Genomic DNA, 20,323 nt, shown 5'->3' on the forward strand with positions numbered 1-20,323 from the left:
GGATATCAACCGAAACAAGACTATTACTATTAAGTAAATTTGAACACCAAGGAGTTTAGATATCCTGAAACAAACATGCCTAGTAACTGATGTCTGATAGGTAAGGCAAAGAGACAATTAGTGAAAGGTGTGGTTTGGAAGAGAGCATTGAAAATTAGACTGAAGTGTTGTAAATGAGTTGAATACTGCCTAGTTTTGTGCAAACAGTAGCTCAGAAAGTTGAGAAGTGGCCCCTTATTTCAGTAACCTTGTTAACTGTGAAGCGTCCAGAGATGACATCCAATCCTATGTTTCTTCACAAACTGCATCTCTTGGAGTCATCAATCGCAATTATCCTGTAATAATTTTTACAGACCTTCACTTCTCTGCTATCAACTTTTAAGTTCAAGGCATTCTCTGTACTCACCTCCTGCAAGCATGGCAAACTTACTATTGATGCTCCAGCTCCTTCAAGAGGGTGAGAGAGTGGAAGTAAATTCTGCTGTTTATCTTTGTGGGAGGAAGTGGAGAAGATCAGATATTCTGTATTGTCAGCTGTCAGGCCAGCTTTAGTTCAGTTCTCATTGCTGGTTTTGATCTGTCTTAAAACTAACCTTGTTGTTCAATCACACTTACTTTTTTATTTCTTTCCTTAAATTACCAGGCAGTGGGAGCCCATTTTAAATCTGGAGAAACAGAAGTGATAGCCATTGGATATAACTCCAACAAGCAGATAATGTCAGGTAGTTTAGATATAGTCATATGATGATTCCTCTAGCATGTCTACAACAGCAGAGCCTTTGTTTTGGTTCTCTTACATCTGTAAATAGAATTAAAAGATGCCTTTGGCTTTTTAGAACTGAAGTTGTTATAGTTTATATATATGTATAAATATTTATGTGATTCCTTTTTAATTAAAGTACCAAATATGAGAAGAATATTGGGATGACAACTTCAGAATGAACTGTGAAATAACTGTGCTCTTTATTGAACACATTAATTACCAAAGGGTTTATATGATGTGGTGATACACATTAAATTGTTGGTTTTTCAGCAGTTAAAGGAGGTATAGATAACTTATCTACTGAAAATTGTAGAACACCTGCAACTAGTGCATGGATTAGAAAAGTTAAAGGGGATAAGTTGCCACCCACTTATAAAGTCTTTTAATTAGCTTAATTCAAAGAATGTGCAGTATAAAGTGGCAATGCATGTGCAACACATGAAAGAGAATAATGTCAGTCTTTGATTCTGCTAAAAGAAAGCAGACGGAGAAGACACAGATGTCTGCTTGGTGCAAACAGCCATAATTCACCCTCCACCCACATCACTACAGTATGAAATGGGAATTTAACCATTTTTAGCAACTGTGTATTGGAGCCTTCTGCTCTTTAATACTGAGTTGTATGCCTTGAGTATGTCTTCAGTTTGTGACTTTGGCTGCATCGATTACTCGAAGAATGTATTATTAGCTCATGCTTAGATTTATTTAAAGGGGACCAGCTGCTAGGCAGGAAATGCTGCTAGACAGGCTGTAAGAATAACATTCCCTCAGTGTGCTGGGGATTGCCCCTCATTTTCCCCTAAAAACCTGCAAAACCAGACAATCAATGCTGCTCAGAATTTAAACCTTTTTTTTTTTTCCAAGAGAAATAAAGATGCAGACAGTAAAACATGAGCCCTAGCCTTTAATATAGGGCGTACTGATAATGTGATCAGGGTGTATCTGGCATGATTTGTGTGCTGGGGATTCAGCTGTCATTTTCTGGGTGTCTGTAATGAAAATCGCTTTCAAGTCAGGAAGCGTGTTTCCCCTGCCTCGCATTTTGAACATCTCTACAGTCAATTTTGATTTCATTTGGGGTAGGTCTTCCCACGCTGTGCAGAGGGACTGAACAGCTTAGGAGATAGATTTAGTGTTTTGAAATTTGGGGGAGTATTTCTTGGCATGAACTCTGAATTCTGATTACTATGAGCAGACCTAAGGAGTGGGACAAGATGACTCTGTTTGAGCGGGATGGAAACATCCACTGCCTGGAGGAGTGGTTGTCCTGGAAAGCTGAATGTTTTCTCTTCTGCTGAGGTTCACTGGAGCATCTCTCACTTTTTTTCCAGGGAATATACTGAATATTGATATCTAGGAATTTATGTACATGTTCAGGACAACTACAGAAAATCTTGACTTTTAAAATTATTTTTTTTTTTCAGAAAAACAATATTCTTCAAGAGAGAATTGTTGGAACTGATCTTTGTGTGGAGCCCTTTGACTGTACAAACACTATATCTATTGAGTACTTACTGAGGACTCATTTATAGCAGAGTGAAATACTGGGTTTAAGAGTAGTAAAATAGATAACAAGAACAACAACAACAAAATCCACTGTCTCATCTTGCAAAGAAGCAAAGACTTTGCATACTTTTGTTAGGAAATGCAGTCTTTATGCAAGGAGAGCAAGTGCATGGAGAAATTGAAACATTTTGTTGTGCACATGTTGTACAGTGGGTTTAGGCAAGGTGTCAGAAACAAGTTTGTAGTCTAAGACTGATCAAAGTTTAGTGTCCCATCTTCTGGTTAGCTTCAGTGTGGGTTATACAATTGGCTATTAGCTGTACCCTGCAGCCTACAGCTGAAGAGGCTTAGTCCTTCAAGTGGGAGTCGCTCTGTTGAAGAGTTTCATCCCTCTGACACTCTTAAAATATTGCTCTTTTGTTTGTCCAATTTATTTGTTCTCACATAGGAAGCAGCCCTGTATAGATATTTCTGTGTGGTTCTGAGAATGGGGGCATAGTAGCAGTTAGGATGCATGGCTGGTTACAGTATATGCTTTTTTCCGTCAGTTGGTGTATAACTTGAAAATTATTTTAGATTATAAAAAAGTATGTGAGTGTGCTTTTTTGCATCTCACCTATACGGCTTAAGGAGTTAATAGGAATAAGATTGGAAGAGCTGCACTCTTTCTTTCACCTCCACCCTGCTTATATTGATGCAGAAATCAGAAGTCAGACTTGTACTCTCTGCTGATTGTACCAGTTCTAAGCTGGAGTCATGCAGCCAATTTCAGATATTTATACTCCAGATGTTTTCTTGCTGCAATGTTCAATAACAGTTTCTGCTAAAAACTTTTCAAAATTACATTGTGTGTATTCATACTGTCTTCCTTTATATCCTGTCCTTCTTTACTTATATGAATATGTGTATATTTCTGGAAAACCTGATCAAACTGATTAGGTTTACTAAGAGTGTGTGAAAGTAAGCTTTTCTTCTAAGTCATCTTTTTTTGAAGTCACTGAGGCTGCTATTATTTAAGCACCATTTTATGCTAGGCAAAGTAAGCTCTTCTGAACAGAATTGTGAAATTTTCCTTCACTGTTTAGCAAATGTGGTGTATCTGAACGTGAAAGATATAGAAAGTATTTCTGCACTGATGGTGGTAAAGCAGCATTCTTGCCCTGGTTACAACCCAACATGGTCCTTAAAAAGGAAGATGAGTGACAATTGTGTAAAAACAGCCTGTTACTGCACTGTAACTGGTTTCTATTTGTGTTATTAGAGCTTAAGAGGGTACTTGGATCTTTTAATGAATATTTAAATCCTATCATCTCTGCTTGTGTAAGGTAAAGGAAGAGAATCCTGTTGCTACTCTGTCCAGTTTTTGTCTTAATTGCTGAAATAGTGCTTTTAAGATTTGTCATGGCATATATAAGTGGATCATAAACTGTTCTAACAGATGGTTATATTCACTGAAAATTTAATTCCTTAAAGAAGGTGCTAATTACCATTAATTTTTGAAAATATTTTGCTGAATGACAGTTCTACAGGTATGTATTATATTCTGCCTATACTGTGGTGGCATAAGCAGAAGGAGGAGAAAACTGTTGGATGCTGGTCAGTAACCATAGAAATCTATCTGTTATTTTTACAAAAAAACCCCAAACAAAAATAACAACAAAACAAAAATCACAAAACGAAACCAAACAGACAGTGTGTCCTGGTTCTACCCCAGCCAGCTGCCAAGCCTCACGCAGCCGCTCGCTCGCTCCCCCACAGTGGGAGCGGGGTAAAAGCTAGAAAACTCGTGGGTTGAGATAAAGACAGTTTAACAGGAAAAGCAAAAGCTTCTCACACAAGCAGAGCAAAACAAGGAATTAATTCACCACTTCCCATGGGCAGGCAGGCAGCCATCTTTGGGAAAGCAAGACCCCCTCACATGCAACAGTTACTTGGGAAGACAAACACCATCAGTCCAAACATCCCCCCTTCTTTCTTCTTCCCCCAGTGTTATACAGAGCAAGATGTCCTATGGTATGGAATATCCCTTTGGTCAGTTGGGGTCAGCTGTGCTGGCTGTCTCTCCTCCCAGCTTCCCTTTTCCCCCCCTGCCTTCTTGCTGGCATGGCAGTACAAAAATCAGAAGAGGCCTTTGCTCTGTTAAGCCCTGCTCAGCAATAGCAGAAACATCTCGATATTAGCAACCCCGTGTTCAACACAGATCCAAAACACAGCCCCATAGCAGCCACTGTGAAGAAAATTAACTCTACCACAGCCAAAAACAGCACACAATATACACTGCTTTTCTAGGCTTTAATTTATTTCTGTGTCTGGTTGGTATTACAGTATTTTCATATTCATTACTCTGTTTTTAGGTTGCCTGAAGCTCAGCAGAGGGTTGGAGGATGTTTTCTAAATTTGATGCCTCAAATGAAAAGCTTATACCTTACGTACTGTGCCAACCATCCATCAGCAGTAAATGTTCTCACAGAACACAGGTATGTTTACTCTGTGGTGTTTTAAGTCTGATACCAAAAGGTGTGCAACATACTTGCATTGTAAAGCTATGATGTCTCTTTTGACATGTGTTTGGTATGGTAAACCTTGTTTAAGGAAAAAAAAATTATTTTAAAAAAAGTAGAAATACATAAAGCCCCATGACACAAAGCTGTTTCGTATGATCAGGACCAGCTTGTCACTTTTGGCAGTGTTATCAACTGTTTGAAAGAATTTTTTCATTAAAAGAGCACATGCTGGACTCTGAATATGTAAAACAAATGTTACTGGTTGTCATTTTTGTTTTAAAAATGTTGAGATCAAAACAAGTTTGTAAAATCATGGCATAATTGACATGACTGCTAGTAGGCTTTCTAGACAGTTGGTGCACTGTAACTTAGCCCTGTAAAATCCTGTGTGTCTGTATGTACTTCATAATCGTATACCCTTAGCTTTACTTTTGAGTGATATGAGTGTGAGCTTTTTAAGTTTACAAAATTACTGTTTTCTGTGTGTAAGAAGTAGGATGCCAAGTTAACATGATGTAGGTTGCTCAGCTTTTGAGCAGGCCTTCAATTTGCATAGAGGATGGCCTGTATCACTTTGAGGGAAAAGTATTGAGGCCAGAATTTGATTCAAGAAATCTGCTTTCACAAACTTTTGCTATGTGTTTGTATTCTGATGATCCACAAGCTGAATCATCTGTTATTTTGGGGCTTTTTATGTTGGCTTGTGTGGTGCAGGACAGAACCATGACCTCCTCTTGAAGGTTAGCCATAGGAGAAATTCTAGCAAGATATATATTCTTTTTTGATTCATCCCCCTTCCTTTTTTGTCTTCCTGTGATAGAAATCCATCTTCAAGAGTTTTGAGTATTCTTAGCACTTTGTAAATGAAGAGGAGCACAATTGATTTTTTTACTGTAGTGTTAGCTTCTTTCAGGAATTCAATTTCATTTTAACAGCAACATCATGTGGCATATTTGTGAGCTTTACTCATAATATTATGAAGATAAATCCCCTAGTTTTAGACAAAAAACCTAAGTATCATTTGTTAGTAAAACATGCAACTATGTTTCAACTCTGGTTTACAAAATCAAGATGCAAATTGACATTACAGTATAGGCAGAAAGAAGGTAAGTTTTTGTTATTAAAATTCAGTAGGACAAAAAAATGTTTAAAACTCCCTGATGAAATCCTTTAGTGTTTGCTTTCTTTCAAATAGCCCTCTTCTAGTACCATTTTTGTTAAATGGTTAAACCACTTGGGTGATCTGTGCCTGTGGGATTTTTTGTTTGCTCATGGCCTTTATGCTCTTTCCATACAGCGAAGTGATCGTCTACATTTCTTTAGATTTGGAGATTCTTGTAAAGGATTATCCTAACTTTCTGAACTCTGAGAAACCGGTGATAGAAATATGAGGGAGGAAACCTGTTTGTTCTGCAAATGGAGAAGAGAAGCATTTCTTCTCCTTCATGTTTCTTTGTGCATAGATTGTCCTAAGAAAAATTCAGCATCAGGTCTGTGAAGTCAACTTGGTATCAAATCCTGGCAGAGCCAATATAAGTATCATAGAGGAGTTAAATAATTTGGATGTGGAAGCAGGTTCAAAGCAATTGTGTTGTTTGTATGAGATAGCTTAAGGGAGAGAAGTTGTGATAGACAGTTCTCTGTTTAATGCTATTGTGTTGCCAAACGTGACTCAACAGAATTAAATCCTGTTGTTTTTAATTACCCTTATTTTATTATTCTAATACCTTAATTTTTGTTGTCCAACATTGCTGTAGTTAGCAAGTGGCTTGACTAAATATTCAGCTTGAGACAGCTGCCATGAAGAAATCAGAAGGTGGCTTTAAGCAGTTCTGAACCTTTTCCTCTTGGAATGCCAGAAAACTTTTAATTACGTTGTTTTAAAAGTGTGGGGAAAGAGGGGAATAACAGACTGATTGGAAAATAGTCAGAACTGTCTCCTTGTCTGTTTAGCTGAGATGTTTTTAATGTATAAAAGCATCTGTTATAAAACTTAATGTAAAAATTACCATGAGGTTTGAGGATAGTCATGATTGTAATAATGATGAAACAACTGCACTGCACTTAATACTGGATAAAAGACCGAGATTTAAGTCTTTTAAGAAAAGATGATGTTTTGTTGGGTTTTTTAGGAGTACAATTTTAGCTGAGGATTCAAAACCATTCTATGTGTTTTAATACCAGCAAAAAATAGGAGAGAGAAATAGGTGTTTGTGGAATACTTGGATTTGAATATCATGTTTGTAACAGCTGTGCTATGCAGTGGCATTTTAGAGAGGAAAAAGGAACAATCTGGAGCGGTTTGATATTGAACATATTTGATTTGTAACAATCTTACTGTCTACAGAAGATTATTTCTTGCCATGAACTCTGTGCACTTCATAAAATGAACAGGTATGTATTAACTGTGCCTCTGAAAGCCTTTTTACAAAAAAACATAGCAAATAATTTAAAGTCAAATTCTTATATCACAAAATTAGTATTTTCTGCAGTTTATTAGGCTCACTTGTTTTTGCTGGGAACCATACCAACAAAAAGAAATCAGAAACATCTCCTACTAGTTACCCTAGACAAAACTTTAGAAACTTTTCCTCTATTTGGTTTTGGTTTTCTTTATTCTATAAAATATAATTGTTGGTTTTTTACTGTCACTGATTAAAAAGCTTGAAGAAAATTGGCTGTCATTAACTGAAGCATTAACTGTGTTTTTTCTTTAACCATTGGATCACTGTAACATCAAAATTGTGAGCAGTTGTTTGGTTTGGTGGAATATTACACATATGAAGTTTTTATATGTCATTTGCTGAGGTATTAAGCATGCTCTTCAAGCAGTGTTGTAATACCTGTTAAAATGTTGTTGACACCTGGTAAAGAGTCTGTGTCTATGCATATATATATATATATAAAACAGGATGTTAAGTTACTCAGAATCATTGTGGACTTCTAGACAAAAAATTGAATAGCATTTTTGTGAAGCCAGTTCTAAATAGCAGTACTTTGGGTGGAATTAGAGATTTAAAAGGGGTATTCAGTTGGAACGTGACTGTCTTTTTTTTTGGGTTTTTTTCCCCCTTTTTTTTAAATGGCATCCAATATGAATGCCTGTCTGTTTCCTCCTTCTCTTCCTTGCCATTGCAGCAGCAACGTGGGGGCTTTTATTCAGTTAATACAGAATAAGGGGATGTGTGTGCATATATGTTCACATATGTGCACGTTTATGTAAATATGTAGTGAGGTGTGAAGGCGATTTAATTATATTATTTAAAGAATAAGAGATTTTTGATGTTCAGATCCTCAAAGCCACAAACATATTTCATTTAATAAGTTAAATTATTAATAAACTATTAAAATAAGTATTATTAGGGACCTGAGTGTATATGACCATGAAGAAATGGGAATAAAACCTAATGGAGCCCCAAACAGGAATTTGGGTTCCAGAGCTATCTGTTTCTGAGGTTGTATTTTCCTCTGATAATCACTACAACAACAAAAACTTTCTATTAAGTTCGGAGACAGATTCTCTTGGTTCCAGTTGTGGCTTTATAAGTTTTATCGGTGTGTTACAGTTGGTACACAACATAATTTCTTGAATTTTATACTGTCTTGAGATTTGGTAGGTGCCTTTTGTCTCAGAAATTGTTTTTGATCTATTGCATACTTTTTTTCCCTGAATTTAACTTTTTTTCTGTGTAATAAATCAGTTATTTTGAAGGATTCAGTAATTTTTATTCAAATCTGTCATCGTATCTTGTAATTGTGTCTTAAACCACTGGCTAGAGCTGAAGAGGTGGAGTTTGGCAGGTACAGTTGGGTAGTGGCTCTGGCAGAGCACAGTATTTTGCATGTACCCTCCACAGTTCCCTTCTTATAGTGGCTATAGTGCCAGTGTACAGGATCCCTGTTTTGTTTACTTTATTCTGTAACAATCATACCTGTGTGACTCCATTGTGTCAGGTTTGTTTCTAGTATCTCATAATTTTGCTTGAAGATCCTAGTTCAAGTGCAAGGGTAGGTGATCCACTATATGGTATTATTTTAGGAGAGAATTTTTGCTAGCTGGTGTTACGACCCGCCCCAGGAAAATGGGAGGGGGGTAACCCAGGTTCTTATCAATAATTCCCTTGAGGTGGATTAGAGTGAAAGGACACTGAATAATCGGTGTCTGAAAACATACATTGGTAAGGTTTATTTTAACAATTTTGTATCAACAGGTATGCTAGCATTTCGGGTGTGGCATAGAGATAACCTTTGGCGGGGGGAGAAATGCATAGGGGAGAAAGACAGGATAAGAGTAAGGGAGAGTAAGGAAAACGAAAAGATAACAGTGGAAAAAACGTATATAGTCACCACCCACGGCGTCCAGCGATGACACTTGGTAGTTGCCGCTTCCATGTCTGTCAGTTGAAGTGGTGACCTTGATCTGCTGGGGGTGAAGGAGGGAAGCCCCCACACTCCAAGAAGTTATGAGTTGTTATATCCATGGTCAGTGTCACGGGCCATGCCTCGAGCCTCCAAACTCTCCCTGGGCCTTCGCAGAGTTTCTGTGTCTGGCCTGGTTCCTGCCTTTCAAGATTGGCAGGCGGGGGGGGGGGGTGGGCTTTGATGGGCCATCAGAGGTATAAACTCGGCTCTTTCTGCCTTTTCAGGGCTTGACACCTTCAACACTGGAGGGGGAGGGATGGGCCCAACTGCCCATCAGAGGTCAAAAGCCTGCAAAAGTCTCCTAGAATACGTAAATCATTAACCGTTTCAGTCTCTGACAGCTGGTGAGAGCAGTACTGCCTTGATAACGTGGTGTTCAGTCAAAGTAGCTCTGGTTTCTCTGTGTGCTTCTGATCATAGACATATGCTTGTGTTCCAGTAAGAGAAGGAACAGAATGAGCAACTGAAGGTGTAAAAGAATGAGTTTCCCTCGGATTAAGAAACCCAGTTGGATACAAAGTACAGAAATGAGTAATTACAATAAGGAGTGCCAGGAACACGAAGTGTTACCTACCTGGGGAAGATCACAAGCCACAAAGTTCAGTACAAGGAGAAAGTCCGGTAAAGAAAAAGTGGGGGCAGAAGCTAGGACTGGCACTTTGTGTGGACTGCATCCAAAAATGACAAGAGGAAAGGTATTTAAATGTAGAAATTACTGAAGGGTGGATAGCGTAATTAAAAAAAAAAGTTTAACAAGCCCCACTGATGAGTGGACATAAGACTCTTCTGAAAAAATATGGACAGTGCAGACCCAACGTAACCAACATTAAGTATGTAATTTTTGGAGGAGTGGAGTGTGGTGTTAAGTTTTCTTTACTTTGTTTAAACAGCACTGTGTTTATTTTAAAACAACAAAAGAAAAATGTTCTCAAAAGAAAATTAAGTTGATGAAAAAGCAGCCAAAATTACTGACAAACACCTGCCTCTTTTATTTTGCTAAGTGGCAGCACCAAGAAGGCAATTCACAAATCTTTGCTTGTTCAAACATTAATTTTGCTAGATTCTTCTGTTCTCTTAGATAACATGTCCCAAGCATATTCTACACTTGCATCACAGACATACCAGTCTGGATAAAATTTGTGGAGCTGAAACATCACAATTACTCTGAGTAACTGGAGCATGGAATACAGATCAGCTTGAGTCAGAAAACTCTTTGTGCCTCCCCCACTTTGGAGGATCCCTGAGCCTGCAAGTGTGCAGGCTGATGTCATACACCAAGCAGCAGTCCCTGGGAGAGGAGCTTGACTGGGAAGTTTAGCCCTAGGAAATTAAAAGCTGCAGTAGAGGGCTTGCTGAGCCAAGCTGTGTCACAACGCTCTCAAAATGCGGTGCCTGTGTTCAGTCCTCAGACCCCTCAGCAGTGATAGCTCGTGCTCCATCTCTTACAAACAGAGACCTACTTCAGAAGTGTAAGTTGTGGTTTTAAATGATTTTTCTGGATCTGCTTTCCTCAAGTTTAAGTAGCCTTTTTTTCTTCGCCGTCTGTTACTTGTAGGCACATCCGAACTTGTTTTCTTCCCTCCCAGTCTGATTTGCAGCTTTTGAGGCAGATATACTATGAAAGATTTGAATATATTAATAAGGCTTAAAGACACTTTTCATGGTGACCTTTAAAATATCTCAGCTGTGAACTAAGTCTAGTCTGGAATGGGGAGAATTCTTGAGCTTGAGATTTCAGAATAAATGAAACACAGCACTTAAGTATGCTTCTCTGCATTTTATTGTGTAAAATAATGTAAGTAGTGAATTAAGGTCTCATCTGCCTCTTTCTGAGAAGCTACTTAAGCAGTTGTGACTGAGTTGATGATTTCACCATTCAAAAGTTTTTCCTGTTCAGCTAAATGATACCTTTTTTTTTTTTTTAAATGTACTGCGTAACTATGGGCTGGAGTTTCGTTTAGTGCATGCTGCCTAGGAGACTGTGGTGCTTGCAGTCATCAATTGAAATTGTGACATGAAAGAGCCATTGTCTTTGGCAAAGCAGCTGACACTGACTTTTTTTAAGCTGCAATTAATTAAAAACCACTTGTGAACTGTTGTCATGTTTGAACAGGATTTTAAGCCACTCATAGGTTATTGAAAGTAAACTCTTCCATTATATCCTGTATTGTGTTTATCTTTTGTGACTAAATGAAAGACATTCACTTTGAGCTAAAGTAACATCCACATTTTGATGGATATTTTATGTCAACAAAGCTGCAGAGGTGGCAGATTGGTATAGCATGAGTAGCATGATAACAGGGTCTGCATGATGGAACTGTTCAGACAAAATTTTGGGAACTCTTGTATTAGTGAAGTGTGTGCACGTGTTCAGACTGGAGCTTGAGCAAGCTGGCAAGTCAAAACTTGTCAGAGGGAAGTGCAGAATTGTATGAAAGAAAATATTGTCCTCTTGGGAATGTTGGGAGGAAAACTACATCATTCAGTTTTAATTACACCTATTAACACTTCTCAGTATAAAAGGCTTGCTGATGATACCATTGCTAAGCCTGTTTTTCAGGACTTTGTGTACATTTCCAAGTGAGCTGAGGTTTAAACTTGCTCCATAGGTTCCTATACTGTAATTAAGTAAAAAGATGATGATAAACCACCAAGTATCACTTGAGCAGTGAATGGCATAACCAAAGAGCGTGTTTAGTGTAAGGGATTGCAGAGCAGATAGCAAAACCAAGTTAATGCCAGGTTTTTATTTCAGGTTTCCATGTAGTCGGTTTTAACTCAGGCTACAATGAGGTTTTTTGTGCTTTCTCAGGTCTGTTTTATAATGCTGAAGTAAAGATGAAATGGAACAACAATAGTGAAAATTAGAGTTGTGGATGTGGGTGAAATGGTAACCAATGTTCCTTCTGCTGTAGAAGCGCTAAATTTAAAAAAAAAAAAGGGACAAGGAAGTGCAGGCATTGTGTTAGTGGGTAGCTTAGCAAATATAATTTATATAATGTGTGTATACACCTGACAGCATGGAGATGGCCGAAGTAATTAGGAATGGGGGTTTTCACCTTTTTGCAACCTAAGGGCAAAAATTAGCACTGATCAGAACAATGTTAAATTGAATGGCCTGTGGTATTTGAGATTGGCACATCCTGTAGAACATACTGCTGTGTAGGGGTGAAAAGAGAAGCTGCATAATACTTGTATGAATTGTGCTGCCTGAAATGCGGAAGAATAGTAGATAATGTAAAGGGGCAGAGCTGGTAAAATTAAGCAGCAGGGGCTGTGTGTCTGACTGGAGTAATCAAAATGTAGTGAATGAGTATAAATAGCTTCTTCCTCTTGGTTCTCATAGCAAATGTCTTTCACTTCAAAAAGATGAAATATGATGAAATACCAAGTACTGTATGTAACCTAACTTTATGATGCTGACATGGATGGGGGTGCTTACAGGTAGAATTAATGGATAAAACAAAAAAAAAAGCAGTGGTGTGCACATGATCAGTATAATACGCATAGTGAATTGAAATTTAAAACCACTGGGTGTCTCCTGACAGAATGACTTTCACAGGTGAACTTTGGTAAAGCTTCCTGTGGAAACTGGGTGTCATGTCTTCATTACTTACTGGAAACAGTTTGTTTCCTTTAATCTGAGTCAGGAGGAGAGGACATGCCACCGCAGCATAGCCATGCAGCTTGATGTTTCAGCAAATTTCCCGGAATATTTGACCAAGAAGTAGCTGGTAACACTGTAAAACCAAGACATAGTTATCAGTCAAAGTCTTTAGTCTTGTTTAGGGTGCCACTGGAATCCGTTGTCAAGTTCTGAAGTTCCTGTGATTTTTGCTGAGCAAGGGCTGGGACTAAGAAAGCATTAGGCAAAGTAGGTCTTCAGACTCTAGGTATTCAAAGTTGGCCAGCTTTACCTAATTTTAAATTTAAGTTCAGAAAATACTCAGGCTTATCTGTGTTCCATTATTATGACTCTTCCTGCAAGGTATTGTAGGAGGTTGTTCGATGAGTTTTTTAATTTTGGCTAAAACCTGATTATGTCACAAACTGATTTTAGGAGGCCTGGAATTGCTGATATATCTTGCTTAAAAGGGATGTAACAAAGTCTTTCTTAAGTGTGCCTAGCCCTTCTCTTTGCATCCTTAAAATGCACAGCAGGTATTGGGAAATCCCCTCACCCTTTTTCTGGACTGAGCAGTTGAATGAAGCAGAAATTGCACAAATACATGCACGAAGGAGTGCCTGGGCCTTGTTAGAATGGGGGTGGTGAGCTCTAAAAAAAGGTGACGTAAAATGATGTTGGACCTGACAATTCAGAAACAGTGCTGGATATACATAAGCAAGGTAGTGTAAGTAAATAACTGATTAACTAATCTGAAGACAAGTAAACTTGGAGTAAACTGTATGGAAAAATACCTTCTCTTCTGTTAACATCTGGGAGATGAATGATCCATGTGAGATAGTGGGTAAAGCACTTATATTGGGGTGGGAACGTGACAGTTCGTAGAACTATAGAATCATTTAGGTTGGAAAAGACATTTAAGGTCAAATCCAACTGCCAAGTCTGCCACTAAACCATGTCCCTAAGCACCGTGTTGATGTCTTGTTCTACTGTCTTCATCTGTTTGGACAAATTACATTAATAAGCAGTGTCACTTGTTCTGAAATGAGGGGGAGTATGTGTGTGTGTCTTGGGGGAAGTACAATGGTCTGTTTTGTCTTAATGTACATAATACTTTTAAATACCATGACTCACTGATGATTGAGTGTGTGTATTATGTCAGTGTCTTGTCAGTGTTTTTTCCCTATGGAATTCGAGCAGGTCAAGATTTGCTTTCACTTCTGCATGGAAACTCTGTGCCCTAGGTTTGGAGATCCTTGCCCTTTCCTTTTGTTAATGTGACCATAATGTACAAGTGTACATGTCCTTTATTGCTCTTTGATATTTGACGCTGTTTTCTTTTTTACACTTTCTGAAAGTACTAAATATGGTATCTGGCTAAGGCTTCCTTTGAAAAATGAGACAATACCAATGACTATGGAGGGGGAAAATTAAGTAGTAATTCTGATTTATGAGAGCGTAATGCTATCGATCAGTAGGAAGTAAAGACTTTCAGAATATCTTAGAGTGGAATTTACTCGACTGTCACATGACAATAGCATTTTTTTTCTTGTGTGTTTTTTTTGAGAACTAGTTAGTTTACTATAATAAGGGCTTAAAACATGAGCAACCTCATTTGCAGATGTCTAGAATACTTGAATGTAAGATGCTATCTTTTTAATAAGCAACTTTCTGAATTTCTTTTATTTAGATTTTGTCCTTAGAATCCCGTGTTCTTCTGCAACTTGTATTTTGTGAAGCCTGGCAAGCAGCCCAGGTCCTGCTGTATCTTCCTTTCCCAATAGAGAGGGCTCATTTTGTTCCTGATAACTTAAACTCTTGAAAAGCTAGTTCTCCTCCACCATGGTCCTCTGAAACCTCTGATTTATAAGGAAGCAGAAGATGTAGCTATTTTGTCTCCTTGATAGCAAAGTGAACTGAAATTCTCAGATGCACTGCTTTTTCAACTGAGTTAATGTAAAAAGTTGAATGGCTGGACCAGTTCTTGTAAAAGATTCAAATATGAAAAAACATCTGGAGAAGGGGAAGTAGCAATCCATGATAATTGGAGAGCAAGTATTTCTTACAACAGCTTTGCTGTCCAAACAAGTTATGTTGTGTTAAGCACACCCTTAGTGAAACCCTAACTCAATTTAAGAGTAGATTACACAGTAATTACTTCTACCATTTGTATGGATGTTCATTACTTTTTTGCAGTAAAACTTTGGATGTGTGAGATGAGATCATTAAACATGTAAGTGTGGGAGGGAAGAAAGTCCTGAAACATTCTGTGTCTTCTCATTAGTACCTGACACCTAAAAAATAGTAATTTTTCTTTAAATATGAAGCCATTGACTCGTATATTACCTGGGTAAACCACCTCTAAGGTCAGTTGTTATTTTACTAGAATAAAGAGCTAAGCAATAGAATAAGTGCAAGTGGTTTTGTTCTTTAATCATTGCTTGGATGGGGTAGCGTTTAGGAATTGCCTTTGAGCAATGGTTGCTTAGAATGGTGGATTGGATCATGTGTCTTTTTATCCCTGGAAGGACCCCAAATCTACAAATGACTTTGTTCCTGTAATTTATTTAATGCATAAACTGATCACAGCACTTAAGTTGTATTGAATTACTTTTTTATTTATTTGGCCCCTTGTTTTATTGGCATATTTTGTTGTAGATGAAAAATTGCAGTCAAGAATCCAATGTAATTTTAGTTGTCTTGATAATTTAATCTTAATTTGCTTAAATATCTTGTGTACACAGTGAGGAACTAGGAGAATTCATGGAGATGAAAGTGCCAACAGCCCTGGGATCCTTGTACTGACCACAGGCCTCAGCAACCTTTTATTGCGTCTGGATAAATACCCCACGTTACTCAAAGAACTTGAAAGGCACATGGAGGTATATCTTATCAGCATTTATGTTCCAGCTTAATGATGATTTGACAACAATTATTTTAAAGGTACATGTCAAACATGATGGGACCCAAAACTACATTTGTTTGCTCTTCCGTCAGCCTTCTAAAGTAACAGGCTGCAATGGTTTATTTAAGACTCAGTGCAGTGAAACTTCCTGTAAAAACTAAACATTTAAAGTAAAACTGTCCAGAGAAGCTAATCATCACTCTTAGAACAGTCTTATCTCGGGGTCTTTAGTTGGCTTGGCATCAAATGTGTCTCCTGCATACTAACTTGAGGCCACTTATCTTGTAGGAGTGCTGCTTCTCACCTCAGCATGTTGAACACATCACCAAAATAGTCCCTTTGACTTCTACTCACCACTGTTCAAAAGTGATTGTTACAATACGGAAGATGTTCAAGGAGCTACTGTTTTCGCCTTTGCATTTTGTAGGTTAGATGTTTGGAGTGTGAAAAAAGGAGAAAACCAGAAGGCATATGGGTCTTGTCACACAACTTGATTTGTCAGTCAATGACAATGACACATGCTAGTTAGTCTGTAAGGAATCATATTTGAGACAAGCTACATGCCAAATAAAACTCTCCTCTTAGGATTTCAAAATTTCTTATCCGCTAGGTTTTGTAAAACTTCTGTGGCTCTATTTAAAGTGTAGTGGGAATGTGACAAATAACTGCAGTTTTACTAGAAGCAACACCCACCAGTCTTTGATATAAGGCGGCCACGAAAAGAGAGCAGATCCGTCTACAAATTCAATTTTGCAGAAATTGTTTATTTGTTTGTAGTTCAGCTTCTAACATTTTTTTAATTAATTGTACTAGAACTAAACTTTTATGTATGTTTCTCCATTGGTTTTAGGATTATCATCCGGATCGTCCAGATATTCAAAATCCATGACTGCCTCAAAAATCTTTCTGTAAGAGTCATAAAAGACTAGATTATCTATTTAAGTAGAATATTTTCTAATTTTATCTGCCTCTATTGCTTAAAATGTGACCTTTTTGTAACTGTTTGTATAGTAAATTTTTGAAAGCCTGGAAGTTGATGCTGTTTGTAGGCAGACCTAAGAATGGTAAATTTAGGATGTGGAGTTACAGCAAATAGATTGTTGATGTCAGAGTTGCGCAAAGCATTCTGCACCTCTGTCTGCCCTCTCTCATCGTGCTTCATTTCCCTTTCTACCGGTGCTAACATAAGTAGTGTCCTGAAGAAGGGCTTTGTTAAACAAAGGAGTACGTTTTCTGATGTTTTTTAAGTGCATTCCTTCTCAGGTAATGGTGTTGGAGCTGGGGAGAGAGGATGAAGAGGAAAGTGCTAGTGAAGTTCAGAAGATGCAAAACTTCCAGTAATAATTGAATATTGGAAGCCTAATCTTTACAAAAGAAACCAAAACCCACACCTCAACTGCAACAAGTATATAATTAATGCAGTCTGAGTTACAATAAACTTAATGTTTTATGCTTCCTGTTAGGAATGTGTGCTGGTGGTAACCTGGCATTTTCTATTTTTTATTTTTTTAAAATCAGAATTTAGTCTTATCAGTGTTCAGAAGAGGTTGTGGATTCCATCCTGTTGGGTGCTATACAAACAAGAGGAAACAATTCTTGTTGAGAAAATTCAAATTAATAGAAGCAGGTTGGAGGACACTTAATAAAAATAGGAACACCAGGTTATACACACTCATTGTTTGCACAGGTGGCATGTGTCTTTTACTGAAGAAAGAGGCTTTCTTGTATAGACATGTATTCTGACAGCTGTGTTACTCTTTTCTGCTGAGCATATTTGGACATATGAAAATTTGAATACAAAGAAAGGAAGAAATTTGAGAAACAGAACTATGACTGAATTTGGGAACGGTAATTGAAGTCAGTGTATTGAAAAGTAAAATATTTAGGTTAGCAAAACTAGTTTATAAAAAATATTGATAATAGTCATCTAAATGAAAATGCTTCAAGTAAGGTGCTATCTTCTGTGTACCAGAAGCACAACAATAAATACAACTGTAGTGATATTTCTATCCTTAACCCATTCCAAATCGATGGAGTTAATAGAAGTGGTATTTTTCCCTATGTTTGTTAGGCACAATGGTCAAGAAGTACGGAAACGGAAAGAACTTGAACTACAAATACTGACAGAAGCTATCCGTTGCTGGGAGGGAGAGGATATTAAAACACTTGGCAATGTGATTTACATGTCCCAGGTCATGATTCAGTGTGCTGGAAGTGAGGTAACATCCTTCTCATCTTTACTACTGGTCTTTCCATTTTGAATAAAGTTCATTATAATCATTATGCAACAGAAATAAATGGAATGCTTCAGGGATGCTAATCTAAGTTAAAATCTGTCTCTGTTGACTTAAAGCCTTCTTTCAAAACCTGAAAAAAAAAATTTCCTCGAAGATGGATGCGTTCATCTGTAAAATTTATTGAAAAGTGACCGAATACAGCAGTTATAAATATTGTAAGATGATTTTTGCAGGACTGTTTTGAATGGGCATAATTAAACAGGATTTTTCATGTGTAGTTATATTACAGGATCATTTTGCATAGCAGTTATCACAGTGTGTTTTAAATAGCAAATGCGTTCAAGTTTTATGTTGTAAAGTGTCTGGGGCACACGTTTCTTCCTGGTTTAGGCACGTTGCTCAAATAGTAAATTTTGAAATGCACGCTTGAGATATTCTGTTATTCTGTGATTCAGAAATGGAATAAGATGATACATTAGAAAGTTGAAAGTGTCAAAGTCTGGATGATTTTTTTTTTTTAACCAAAGAAACAAAACAAAGCACACAAGAAAAGCTCGTACTACTATTTACCTATGTTAAAATAATCTAAAAGCAAGTGTTAGCAGAAAGGAAATGTTATACGAGTTACTGACATATTTTACTGCTTGTTGTTTCCCTGAAAATTAATGAAGCTTTGAACCTGGTGGAGGCTTTTGAATTGCAACCTCATTCAGTCAGCTTCCTGCCTTGGAACAAAGATGTCCATAAATATAAAGAAAAAGAAAAATGTTTATGCAACTGAATATTTAAAAGTTAGTCACTTGATATTTTTCTCTCAGATGTTTAGTTAGATGCTAAAGTAAATAAATAAGATTCAGTAGAGCTAATAGTGCCTCTTCTGCAGTCATGTCTCTTTTGAAGTCTTCAAAAACAAAACAATCATCACCCCCCAGTCTCATTATGAGATAAAATGTCAAGTGGAAGGGACTTCTAGAAGTTTCTGCATAGCACTACATCTTTTTGACTAAATACAGAACAGCTTCATTTGTGCACCAGCAATGGGGTTTGGTTTTCTCTTTTTCAAAATGATACAGACCTTTGTAAATGTTTACTAAAGAACAGGAACATTAAAACTTACTCAGGACTTGTATTTTTGCCAAGATGCTAGAAATTAAGACGGTGGCTTTGTCAATGGATGTATTTGTTTTGTCATAATATTTTAATTTAGTGCTTCTCTGTTCTGTTGTCTGTAGCAGTAGATTAAGAGTACACTTACTGCTCTTTCCATAAAAATACCCCAAAACAAGACCACAATGGACAATTCCATACATGAAACCATCAAATTAAAATCAGACCAAAAATAATGAGTGCTTTCTTCTGACTACAGAAATTACTGATTTGCTTTTAGTACTTTCGTGGCATAATCCAGTATTTAAAATCTGGTCTCTCCAATTTGAGAGACCACAGTCTTGATACTATTGTAACAGCATCCATCTAAATTATATTAAGAAATATATCCAACGTGTAATTTCATTTTTGCTGAAACTGGCCAAACAGTGGTTGTCATATTAAACAAGGTCAGTATTTCACCCAGACTGTAAAATTTTTAAAATATTAGGCTGTACTCTCCAGGACGCAGTATAGGCATGTGTCAATACGTTTTCTACTTTTCAAGTAGAAAAATAGCTAACTCTGTATTCTTTCCTTTCTTTTATTTTTTTTTGATTTCCATGGAGAGCTAATGTTGCAGTAGGCAAATATTTGTGGAGTAATTGTGGAGTTGTAATTGTTGATAGTTTTTAATGATGTAAAATGGAAAAAGGGGGAGGGGACTTGTGATGTTGTATTTACTTTTTCATTTTCTTCTTTTAACAAGGAAAAGAATGAAAGGTATCTTCTTCTCTTCCCTAACATTTGCTAATGTTGTCTGCCAGCCCAAGAATGAGTGGGTTTATCTATCAGGTAAAGTAATGCATGTACCTATGTGTATAAATGTGCTGGGGTGTGTGTTTTTTCCAAATCATATTTCATAGAAAACTTGGAAAGATTAAACTTCTGCATTTATAAAGGTAAAATTCCGGCCTATGAGGCCAGGTTTGTTAGGGTTTTGGGGTTTTTTTTGGGGTGTTTTTGTTTGGTTGGTTTTTTTTCAGTTGTGACTACCAGCAAGGAGGGGGTTTTTTACCTTGTTAGTAGTTGCTAATGAGAGGAAGTATCGGTAGCTTTTTAGATCTACACAGAAAAAGTGTGCTGTTGCATAGGTTTGTTAGTGTTCTTTGGCTGCTGCTTGAGTCTTAACAAAATTACACAGTCCTTTTAAGCTTTCCTTGATATGCTTGGGCTTTTACCATCAGTTTGTTTATATGGAGCTACATCAGTGTG

General features: G+C 37.2%; 1 protein-coding gene across 1 annotated transcript in view; it reads left to right on the forward strand.

Moving 5' to 3' along the window:
• The window catches only part of ARHGEF7 (Rho guanine nucleotide exchange factor 7), a 125,656-nt gene that overhangs the window by 74,208 nt on the left and 31,125 nt on the right, over window positions 1–20,323 (forward strand). The window contains 7 exon segments of the mRNA XM_032680272.1: window positions 4,624–4,746; window positions 15,565–15,593; window positions 15,596–15,702; window positions 16,576–16,639; window positions 17,811–17,944; window positions 19,818–19,851; window positions 19,854–19,903. Coding sequence (XP_032536163.1) covers window positions 4,624–4,746; window positions 15,565–15,593; window positions 15,596–15,702; window positions 16,576–16,639; window positions 17,811–17,944; window positions 19,818–19,851; window positions 19,854–19,903 — 541 coding nt within the window.

Source organism: Chiroxiphia lanceolata, chromosome 2, assembly GCF_009829145.1.
Source record: "Chiroxiphia lanceolata isolate bChiLan1 chromosome 2, bChiLan1.pri, whole genome shotgun sequence".
NCBI lineage: Eukaryota > Metazoa > Chordata > Aves > Passeriformes > Pipridae > Chiroxiphia > Chiroxiphia lanceolata.